The 11,852-nt window shown below is 34.8% G+C and overlaps 1 protein-coding gene across 1 annotated transcript; it reads left to right on the top strand.

Moving 5' to 3' along the window:
• Nucleotides 1-5,851: 5,851 nt before the first annotated feature.
• Nucleotides 5,852-10,891, top strand: LOC107613147 (ALA-interacting subunit 3). Its single transcript, XM_016315005.3, has 8 exons — nt 5,852-6,359; nt 7,099-7,157; nt 7,276-7,350; nt 7,435-7,551; nt 7,682-7,752; nt 8,389-8,686; nt 9,594-9,883; nt 10,570-10,891. The coding sequence occupies exons 1-8, from the start codon at nt 6,284-6,286 to the stop codon at nt 10,622-10,624; spliced, it is 1,041 nt and encodes a 346-aa protein (XP_016170491.1). The 5' UTR covers nt 5,852-6,283; the 3' UTR covers nt 10,625-10,891.
• The last annotated feature ends 961 nt before the right edge of the window (nt 10,892-11,852 follow it).

The raw sequence follows: 11,852 nt of genomic DNA, 5'->3' as shown, positions 1-11,852 counted from the left end.
CAATCCTAGAACTTCCTCCAGATAATATCAAAGCTTATAAACAAGCTAAACCATAAGTGGCAACTGACTAAAGATCCTTCAGTCTAACTAATACTTCCCTTTCCAATTCCTTCAGACCTCTCAACCACCAGCAAGAGTATAATGTAGCAAACACAGCTAAATCAAACAAGAGATATACAAATAGGAACAGATAAGGCATTTAGACAATTAGCAAGTAATATGCAGTCAAATAGACAATCTCAAACAATTCATATAGTATGCATATGATGAATGCCTGTCCCTAGTGGCTGATGATATCATCTGTCGGTTATAGAGCCAACCCGACAAGTCCTGGTAGCTAACCATTAGACTGTCCCTCTGTCGTATCTCCCCAACTTGAGTTATACTCAATATAAATTTGATCATAATCATGATCCATATTCATCACCCTCACTGGTGAATATTCATGGGGGTGAGCTCATCCGGGGCTTTCACAGTGCCCGGCCACCCTGACGACATAGGGTCACAAGAGCTTCGAGTCTCAACCTGGAGCACGTGGTGGCTAGCCACTGCTTCCTCCCAGGGAAACCCTCATCTCCGATAGTGGAAGTGCAAACATTCACAATTCATTCAATAGCATATATGCATTTATACTTAGCCATAATTATGGCTCCGCCGTAACACGGCAATAATCCAGCCATCCGGCTCATGGTTAAATCCATAACCAGCCAATTCATTAACAATTACGGCCCTTCGGCCCATGGCATAACAAGCACTTCCACCGCCATCCTCCGCATCTCACATAATCATCTTTGATCCTCATTGATCATTCATTTTTCCCTTGCTTCACTCGCAAGTTACCACATTCACTAGCTCCTTGTCTCATTGCTAGGCATATCATAATGATTTAAGACATAAGTGGTGAGATCGGAGGCTTATAAGTATGAAATTTGGCCTTTAAAACTCAAAAATCAACTTTGGGATGAAAACAGGGCCACGCGTACGCGCACTCCACGCGCACGCGTGGATGGCCACAAAACTCATCGACACGCAAGCGTCATACGTGCGGACGCACAGATTGAAAGATAGCCAAACGACGCGCAAGCGTCAGCCACGCGTACGCGTGGGTGCTCTTGCGCCCCAGGCACAAAGCTGGCACAACTCTGGCACAACTCTCGGGAAAATAGCTGGGCATTTGGTGCAGCGCATCAACGCGCCCACCCACACCATGCGCACGCGTGGATGGTGCTTTCTTGAAGAACGGCGCGTACGCACCAAGTGCGCCTACGTGCGGAGGGTCATTCTGCTAAAAATTTTCTAAGTTAAAAGCTGCAGAATTCACATATTCAACCCCCAATCTTCCGACGGTCATAACTTTCTCATTTTAAATCGTTTTTCGCCCGTTCTTCCAGCGGCGTGGACATCTCGGATCCAATTTCATTTCTAAACAAGTTTGGTACAAAACGGGGATCCGTAGTCCAAGTTATGTCCCATCAAAACATGCCCGAAAACCATGTTTTCATACAAAATCACAAGGTGCCATTTTCAAAACAAACCATTTTCAACTCTTTTCAAAATTAACTAAAACATGCCAATTTCGCCTTTTTTGAAATCAATCAAAATGTACCAAAATAAACATCAAGCCATCCTCAACTCACACATTGACACTTTACCAAAATTCCCAAAACCACCATCCAACCATTTTAACACTTCTCAATCAAATGGCTAAAGGACAAACACAATATCATGTCATACATCCTTCCTCATCCTAATTTCCAATAATACCATTTTCAATAAGCCATCATTATACATAATCATCATCATACTCACCATCAACATGGTACCACCCACCAATTCAACCTCAATCATTCATCAAGCATATATCACAATATGCATTTTCTCACATATCACACAATCAAGGCATCAATATTCATAATCACATATATGATCACATCATATATCTCAACCATTCAACAACATCATCAATTCAATGCCTATCTTAGGGCCTCTAGCCTAAGTATTTCCTACCACATTACATATTAGATACGAGAAACCGAGACCATACCTTAGCCGATTTTCCAAGCTCAACCGGAGCACTTGCAAACCACTTGTCCACAAGTCCTTTAGGTCTCAACACCTCCAAGAACAGATTTTTACCACCAAAAATCCTTTTTCAAGCTTTCCAATGTCTCAATCAAGCCCCAATATTCACATATACATAACCTAAGCCACAATCATCATACCCATACACAACATCTCAATACCCAAACATCATAGAACAACAAATTACACTAGGGTTGATAATTTTACCACACCCAAGGTCCAAGGAAACAAGATTAACCTTCTTCTTCAAGAGAGTTGGGTCCTATAACATCAAAGAACCCAAAATCTCAACATTTTTGCTCATGAAACTCGAAATTAAAGCTGGAAATTCGAAGAGCAAAACATGACTTACCTCAAGATTGATTGTATGGGTTTTGTAGAGCTCTCTGCGGTGAATGCGTGGCCGTAAATGGTGCGACGATCGGAGCTCTAGATCAAAAGTTATGGTGGTTTGAAGATCAAGGGAGAGATAGAACTTGAGAGAGTGTTCTTCCCTCCATGGCTTCCATTTTCAGCGTGTGAGTGTGTCAAGTGAGGAGAGAGAGTGCTGAAAATTAGGGTTTTGGTTTAGTTTAGTCGGGCCAAGGGCCCACTTTGGGTCCGGTTGACCCGGTTTGGCCCGTTCGGTCCAATCTTGGTCCGATTTCTATAAAATTGGTACCAAAATTCTCATCTCAATCTCCTCTATCATCTTTAGCTATAAAAATCACATTTTTGGATTTCTAGAATAAATTCTCATTTATGGGTTAATTAACCGTTAATTAATCGGGTTTTACAGGCGCCAGCCTTTAGTAATTGCCATGGTCCTCATGTAGTAAGAAGCATTCGAAGATCTTATTTTCTATTTTGATTAAACTTTTATTTTATTTATAAATAGAAAAAGATATTATTTAGTTTTAGAAAATATAATTTACATTAATTAGGATTTGATATAAAAGGGAAAAGAATCAGCCCTTCGAACTCTTCTCTTCTCTCTTACCTTATTCCGTACTTTATAGTTTTATAGAACCCTAGTTTTCTCTCTGAACCATGAGTAACTAAACTTCCACTATTAAGGTTAGGAGCTCTGTTTATTCTATGGATTAATACTATTATTTTTCTATTTTAATTCATGTATTGATTTCAATTTCAAGAATTATTTTCATTCTTTATCTTATGAATTTGGGTGGAACGGAAGTATGACCCTTGTTCTAATTGAGTTTTTGTAAAACTTGAAAAAGCTCTTTGCTTGAACAACAGCTTGAAAATACTTTCTCCTAAATTTCTAATTATCTGGACTTAACGGGATATGTGACATATAATCCTCTTATATTTAGATAATTAAAATTTTTGTGGCATATAAACTAGAATTGAACTTAACCCTCTAATTGGAATCAAGTGACCAAGGAATTGGCGGCTGATGAAGGTTAGAGGAGACTAAAAAGGTCTAAGGAATTAAGGTTTAGTCACATATATTTTGCCATGAATTGAATCTTGCATGATTAAAATAGTTGGTAAGAAAAGTTAATCCGAAAAATAAATATCTCTGAAACATTAACTGTTTTCTCCTATATTATTCACACCAATTTACTGCTTGCTTTCTAATATTCTGAATTTATTGTTAATGCTTTTGAACTCCCAAAACACCATTTTTTATTTGTCTAACTAAGTAAATCACGCAGTCATTGTTGCTTAGTCCATCAATCTTCGTGGGATCGACCCTCATTCACTTGAGGTACTACTTGGTACAACCCGATGCACTTGTCGGTTAGTTTGTGGGTTATAAATTCCACACCAATAGACAAGTTGAGGTTGAGGATTCTCTCTCTTGTTGCGGTGGACAAGCTTGAGATTGAGAATTCCCTCTCTTGTCACATCGGGAAGTTAGATAGAAAGTTAACGATTCCTTTCGATTCAATTCTATATTATTAATTCGATTTTTGGTTATGATTAATATTATGTTTGATTGAAATGAGATTTAGATTTATGTGGTGAGGACGTTGGCTTTGTCCCACTCATGAATAGGCAAGTTGAGATTGATGATTCTTTCTCTTGCTGCTATAGATAAGTTGAGGTTGAGGATTCCCTCTCTTATTACATTAGGAAATTAAAATGGAAAAGGTTGAGAATTTCCTTCGATTTAATTTCTGGCTGTGGTATGAACGAGTTAGTTTGAAGATTCCTTATCGTTACATCCCAGCCTCTCTCTGATTGGAAGGTTAAGGATTTCCTTCTAGAAGGTTGAGGATTCCCTTCGTGTTGAGAGACAATATCCGGGTTAGCTACTGGATGTGTCAGATTCTGGCAATTTAACCGACACGTGAGCTCATGACCAGTAGGACAGGCATGCATCATTTGTATTTGTGTGTATTGAGTGTGCATCTTGTATTTGTCTTGTTTTGTTAAATAATTGTATCTATATGCTATTTGAACTAATTGCTTTATCTGTTCTCTTTATTTGTGTATTCTTTGGGATAAAATCTGCAAAAGATTAAAAAAACTAGAATTCAATCAACAAGAATAAAATACTTAATTTAATGAAGTTTAACAAAATTTAATTAACAAGAACATATTATAAAAAATAAACAAGAATAACACAAAATTTAACACAAAATTTAACAAAACAAGAACAAATTCCTCCATAACAACACAAAATTAAACAAAATAAATAAAAACATACCGAGAAGAGGAGGCGGCAGCAGTGTCACCGAGAAGAGAATGTCGCAACAGCGTCACTCAGAAGAGGAGGTGGCAGACGGCGTGTAACAATGAGAGTGAGTGAGTGAGATACGAATACGAGAGAGGGGTTTCTTTTTTGGGTTAGGGTTTGTGTTTGTGGGGACTGGGGTGTGTGTGCAGCGCTGCTAAGTGCTAAGGATCTTATTATTATTATTATACAATATGCGGTTCGATACGGTTGTGCATAGTGGAATCGCAAACCAAATCAAACCGCAATAAAATCGATCCAAAACCAAAAGACATTTAAAATTGAACGGTTTGTTTCAATTTTTTATTTGAATCGGTACGATTTCGCAATTTTTTTGAATCGGTTTGGATCTAAACACCTTTACTAAGACTGTTTAAGGTAAAGAACCGGCACGAATATGTCAAACTCGATGAAAATCAAACCAATCGAAATTATAATACATATAGAAATTATTCATCAAATAGTTTACTTCTATTTAATTTATTTTAATTTTAATTATAAACATGCAAATTAAAAATAATTATTTTAATATAAAAATAAAATTTTATATAATTATTTAATAATAATCGAATTATAATTTATTAATTATAATTTATTAAAATTTGATTATTATTAAAATATGAGTGAAGATATATATTTTAAATTTTTAAATATTTTATATTTTTATTTATGTAAAATCGAATCAATTTATTCAACTAATAACCTACCAATTAAACTAATAAACTAATGAATCAATAGTTTAATTGATTTAATTACTAATTTAGTTATGACAACTATGCTAAAATCTAAACTCATAAATGATAAAAGAAATATTTTATATAACATTTAGTCTTACACACATATATAGAAATTAATACCAATGCATATGCTATTAATATATATACATATAATTCATTAATATAAATATTATATAAATATTAATTATGTATGATTAATAATTATATTAGAATAATTATAATTAGTATAAATAAAATTATTAACAATTAGTAAAAAAGTTACTTTTTTAATTTTTGAGAAAAAAAAAAGGCATGCATATTGACAACAAAACACGTCGCCTATTTATAACAATGATATTATGCTATTGGAAAATTTGCTATCTGTAAGGTCGTTGGGCTTTTCTAGAAAGTTTTACTTCTTAAAAAATATTAAGACAAGACTTTCCCATCATATTTGATTATTGAAGGCGTGTGCAACTGATAAAACTCCTCAGTTGTATCGTTGAACTCTTCTCGTATTTCCTTTTGAGTTTTGACTCTTCCTCCCTTGGCGGCACCCTTCTTCTTCTTCTTCTTCACTTTCTTCTCTGTTTCCTCTTCCATTTCACGCGTTCTTCTACGACCCTTACCATCTTTCTATTAAAGCCAGAAACGAAAAGCTGATCCCTCTGTTCTCCTCCGCAATCAATCAATCGCTCGCTTTTCCCCCAATTTCCTGTTCCGAGGGTTTTTCACTTTCAATTCAATTGAATCCCTAAAAAGGTCTTGTTTTTGACCGATTCCGATTCTCATTCGGGAAATGTCATCTTCGAGCGCAGCGGCTTTTGGATCCGCTGATTCCACAGCTGCAAGAAGAAACACCAAGCGACCTAAGTGTAATTTTACTCTTCTCTTTCCTCAATCTTTGTTTTTCTTCTTTCCTTTTACCCATTTTCAGCTCAATTTTCAGTGACACTTGGTTTTTTTTTTTATTTCCTTGTTGAAATTGTTGGTTTATCATGCAAATAAATTATTTTTTTTGTTATAAAATAAGAAGAAAATTTTGGGGTTTTTTAAATTGTGTACGTTGGGTAGGGAATGGATACTGGGTTAGTGGGTTTTCTTGTGGTTGCGGTTCATTTCTGAAGGGTTTGTATGTTTTGTTTGGTGGTTTTCCTGTGTTAAAATTTAGTTCAAAATAATACCTACATAGAGTTAGTTATCTCTTGTAGTAGTTGTTTCTATGAAATTTAATGGTTTATATGAAGGTGATAAATTTTGACGCACTGTCATCCATCAAACCTTATACTGTTATATGAGGGAGAGGCAAATCCTTATGCCTGATATGGCAATATATGATCAAATGTTTGTCTTTTACATTAATAGAGGATCAAAAATAATTTTAAACAGAAATATAGACCTGAGTTTTTGAAAACGTTGTTTCTAGAGTTGGTATTTCTGTTGACTAGTGTTTTTCATGCTGTTCGTCCTTGTTTTGGCTTAATCAAGGAGTTCTATGCAGTTTCGTAGTTGGTCTTTTCTGATTTAGTGAATTGCTTTTGTGGTTTGTCCCTTTGGGTACTGGCAGAAGACTAAACTGACAACATTTCTCCGTGGAAATTTATTATCTTACAGATTCGAAGTTTACGCAGCAAGAACTTCCTGCTTGCAAGCCGATTCTTACGCCACGAGCTGTAAGACTACCTGTTTCGTGTTTACACATTGCTAGTCTCATGATTATATGTGTAAATCTACATGCATCTCAAGTCACTATTTATTTTGTAGAAACTTAATTTAAGCTCTCCCCTGCAGGTTATTTCCGTATTCTTGCTTGTTAGTGTTGTATTTGTTCCAGTTGGAGTTGCTTCGCTACTTGCTTCACGAAAGGTTTGATTGAATGACATAATGTTTTTAATGTATTCTGAAGTTGTATCTTCATGGTACTTACCTTCCTTTCCTTGGATTTATTAGGTTGTTGAAATTATTCATAGGTATGATGCAGAGTGCATACCGCAGTCAAATTCTTCAGACAAGGTAGCCTACATTCAGAATCCTTCTGCAGATAAAACATGCAACATAACACTAAATGTAAGTCTCCATGACACCAATTTGTCTTATTCATTTCTTATTATTATTGTTTCTATGTTCCCATTATTGATAATTAACTGAGTTCTTATCATGCTGATATCATCTTTCTTAAACTTTGCTCTTATAATAGGTTCACAAGCATATGAAATCACCTATTCATGTTTACTACCAGCTTGACAACTTCTACCAGAATCATCGTCGGTAATATTAATAATCATTTTTCCTTTATTCGTATTGCTCATATCTTGGTTTGTTTTCAAGTATTATCTGTGCCACAGGTCACATATGCAATTGTAGGAACTATGGGTAGCATTTTGGTCATTGTCAAATAGCAATACGATTTAAACTTTTACTTCATACTAATAGAATTTAGTTGTCTGCCCTAAGTTATAAGAGGTATAAGTCTACATGTGCACAATAAAGTTATAATGAAAGAACAAATGGTTTGACAACTGGTATGAAGTTCATGTACCAGCTATATTCTTTGTCACCAAAGAAATTATTCTTTAATTAGAAAAAAAAAAATGTTTAACTGACTGAAATATTCTTTTACGGTAAGAAAGTGTTATCATAAATTGTTTGATTGTAACATGGATTCTGTTATCCATCTCTTGGAACTTTGGAGAACTATTGGAGATAACATATAATTTTTCGTATGGGATGGGATTTTAGGAGGGATTGCTACTTGTACCTTCATCTTTCATGCATTCATCTTATCTCTTCATTTGTTTCTATGTTTGGTTTTTATGTCTCGGTGGTTAATTTGAATTTAATGCATACAGTTTATTATGCAGGATTGTTTATTACAAATAATTACCATGTTTCTCTATAATTCAGGTATGTTAAGAGCCGAAATGATGAGCAGTTGAGAGATAGCGAGAAATGGGACTCAACAAGTGGTTGTAAGCCGGAAGATATGGCAAATGGAAAGCCAATTGTACCTTGTGGTCTTATAGCTTGGAGTTTATTCAATGACACATACATCTTCTCCCGTAACAACAAAAATTTGACAGTGAACAAGAAAGGCATTTCCTGGAAGAGTGATAGGGATCATAAATTTGGAAAAGATGTTTTTCCTAAAAATTTCCAAAATGGTTCTATTATTGGTGGTGCACGGCTCAATGATTCCATACCAGTAAGTATTTATGTGAAGTCATGTTTTGATTGAATTAAGCACACACACACACTGAGAGGTTTGTGTTAAACTTGCATCTTTACATTGCATCCACAAAGAGGATTGTCTTTGATAAATATTTCTCTCCAAAGTATATAAATTGAAATAAATTGAGTTCCATAAGCATTTATAATTAATATTTATACATATTACATTCACTTTAAAACTACACATCAACTGCTGTAAACCACCAACACATTTATTGTCTCTTAATTTAAGTTTATTTTTTCAACAAATAAATTAAAGAGAAAACTCCCAAAAATGGTCTTTAAGGAATTTTGCATTGGACTAATTTATCCTTTTATTTTTATTAGGGACAAATATGTTTGATTCTTAAAAAGTTTAGGGACCAACTCCTGTCATTTTTTCAGGCGCTTATTTGTCCAATGCAAAATTCTTTTAAGGATCATTTTGGGGTTTACTCTAAATAATAATTGATTTTAAAATTTACACAACTTTTTAAAAAAATTATGGATAATATATTGATGATACAATTACAACTTACTGTTAATATTAGTTCTACCAATCCTGCTATTCCACAATTTTTAATTTATTTCGTTAAAATGGAACAAGGTTTAATACGAATTTGGTAAATTATAACTGCGAAATATGCAATAAGCCGCTGAAGAGGTTGAATATAGTTATAATATTTGCATCACTAAAGTAAGGCAACCCCATATATAGATTGTAGATTGTCGTTGGAGTTGTGTTGTCACATCACTCAAATCTGTATTTCAGACTGAATATACTTCTCTTTCATTTCAGTAACTATTATATTCTAATTGTCATCTTATGTAAGTTTGCTGTTAGCAATAACTATCAGTGCATGTATGAGATATATGGCTCACCCTTATTCTTTTATGAGCAGCTGAGTCAGCAGGAGGATCTTATTGTTTGGATGCGAACTGCTGCACTTCCAACTTTCAGGAAGTTGTATGGCAAGATAGAGGTGGATCTGAATGAAGGTGATACAATTAGTGTGATACTGAAAAATAACTACAACACTTACAGCTTTAGTGGCAAGAAAAAGCTCGTACTGTCAACCACCGGTTGGTTGGGTGGGAAGAATGACTTCCTTGGCATTGCTTATCTCACTGTTGGAGGATTGTGCTTCTTTTTGGCTATGGCCTTCACCATTATCTACTTTGTCAAGCCAAGGTAATATTTGAATTTCTCAGCTACTTTTGGCCATGGAATTAAAGTTACTTTCAAGAAAGGGTTGTTTATGGGGTGACATGGGCTTTCTTATTTTCTTGCTTGATTTCTTACACGTTTTTGCCAAAATGATGTTAGATGCATCTAATCATTGCATGCGATAGTGTTTCACAAATCCCTGGTAATGCGTTTGTCTAGTGGTTCCCTACTGACAGATGCAGAATATTACTATTAGGTTTTAGCATTTAACTTCAACCACTTTCTTCTAACACTGTAACTGGTGAATACATGGAACCTATGTAATGTTTTAGTGACTTGTATGGTAAGGTGTTGCAAATTTTCTGCGCTTTCTATTTTCTTCGATGGGAATAAGTCCTCTGACTTGTGGAAAGAAGGGAAGAAAAAATCATCATTTCCAGTCCGCAAAAGGAAAAACCTCTAGTGATTAGTGATGAAAAAACTATGTTTAGAAGTTGTATTAATTAAAAAGTCGTGCGGTCTATTAAAATGCCCTGACAATTTTGCACGATTAATTCCTTGTTCAGTTGTTTCATCTATTTGGGTATGTATCCGTTGTACAAGTCAAAATTCATACCCGTTAGCTTTTTAGTTATTTATTAGATTAGATGAATTAATGTGCAGTTTTAATTTTTAAATGTTGACCCTAACCTATGTATCTGCATATGTAGGCAACTTGGAGATCCATCGTATTTGTCATGGAATAGGAACCCAGGAGGGCACTGAGATTAAAGAACTAGTTATTCCGAATGCTTTGTTTTCATCCAAGAATGCAAAGATTTGTTATTAATACTGTAGTGCTTGTAATTTTTGTACATCTGTTACTAATTAATAGTGCAGCACTTGTTGAGTTAGGTATTGGTGCCACTCAAACTGAAAAGCCAAAATGTGTTATTTTATTTTTTTAATTTGTGGTGTTGTGTATCAAAATTGAAATATCATGCTCCCAAGCTAAATAGGGTCCAATATACTTGCTAGTTGATTTGCGTACAACTATACTTTTCACCTGGCTGTCTAGGTTAAATTGTTCTACTAGCGTTTTTTCCAAAGGAGTTCCTGTGCCGGTTTGGTTAATGTTTGATTTTTGTCAATTTCTTTCTTTATTTCTTCCGCTATGAGTTTTTTTTATGGAATTGTCGGGATTTGAGAGATCCCTAATAGTTCATAATCTCTTAAGATATGTCAATTTTATTTTCTCGAGATTGTGTTTATATATGAAACAAAATCAATTTCGTCTGATAAAAAGTAAGTTAAAATTTGGTCATTGGTGGATTGGCTTTAGTACGTAAGGAGGGTGTAAGGAGAGTACAACAGTTGAGATTCTTGTTAAAAAAGAGTTTTCATAGCTACTATGATAACTAATTTTGCTTTGAATTGTTCTTAGGAGTTCATTAGGGTACATTTAAATAGCTTGGATGAGATTCAATTTATCCAATATATAGAACTTTCTTCTTTTGTACAACGTTTTCTTGAAAATGTTTTAATTATGGATAATTTTAATGTTATAATGAGCCTCGACGAGAAAGAATGAGGGGGATTAAAATCAGTTTCATCTATTTCTGAATTTATGAATTTTATTGATGGTGGTCGACTGAAGGATTTGGGTATGATTGGAAGAAGATTTACCTGGACTAATAAGCGACGAGGGCAGGACCAGATCAGGAAGCGACTTGACCATGCACTTGCAAACGGTGAGCGCATGGATAGTTTTCCGTCAGCCTTGCTGTCTCGACTCGTAGAAAACGGTTCAATCATACGTCTATCCTCCTTGATACAAATCTAGTCATGGAAAAATCTAAACTGAGGTTTAAGTTTTAGGGGAGGTGGTATGATTTAGAAGAAATTCGGGTAATTATTACTGAAGTTTGGAAGAAATAGGTGGATGGCTCAACAATGTTTGTTTTGGCTAAAAAATTGGAGCATTGTAGGCACTGTATTATTCAATGGCAGCAAC

This window comes from Arachis ipaensis, chromosome B8, assembly GCF_059453495.1.
Source record: "Arachis ipaensis isolate K30076 ecotype BB chromosome B8, ASM5945349v1, whole genome shotgun sequence".
NCBI lineage: Eukaryota > Viridiplantae > Streptophyta > Magnoliopsida > Fabales > Fabaceae > Arachis > Arachis ipaensis.
This window is presented reverse-complemented; position numbering and strand designations above follow the sequence as displayed.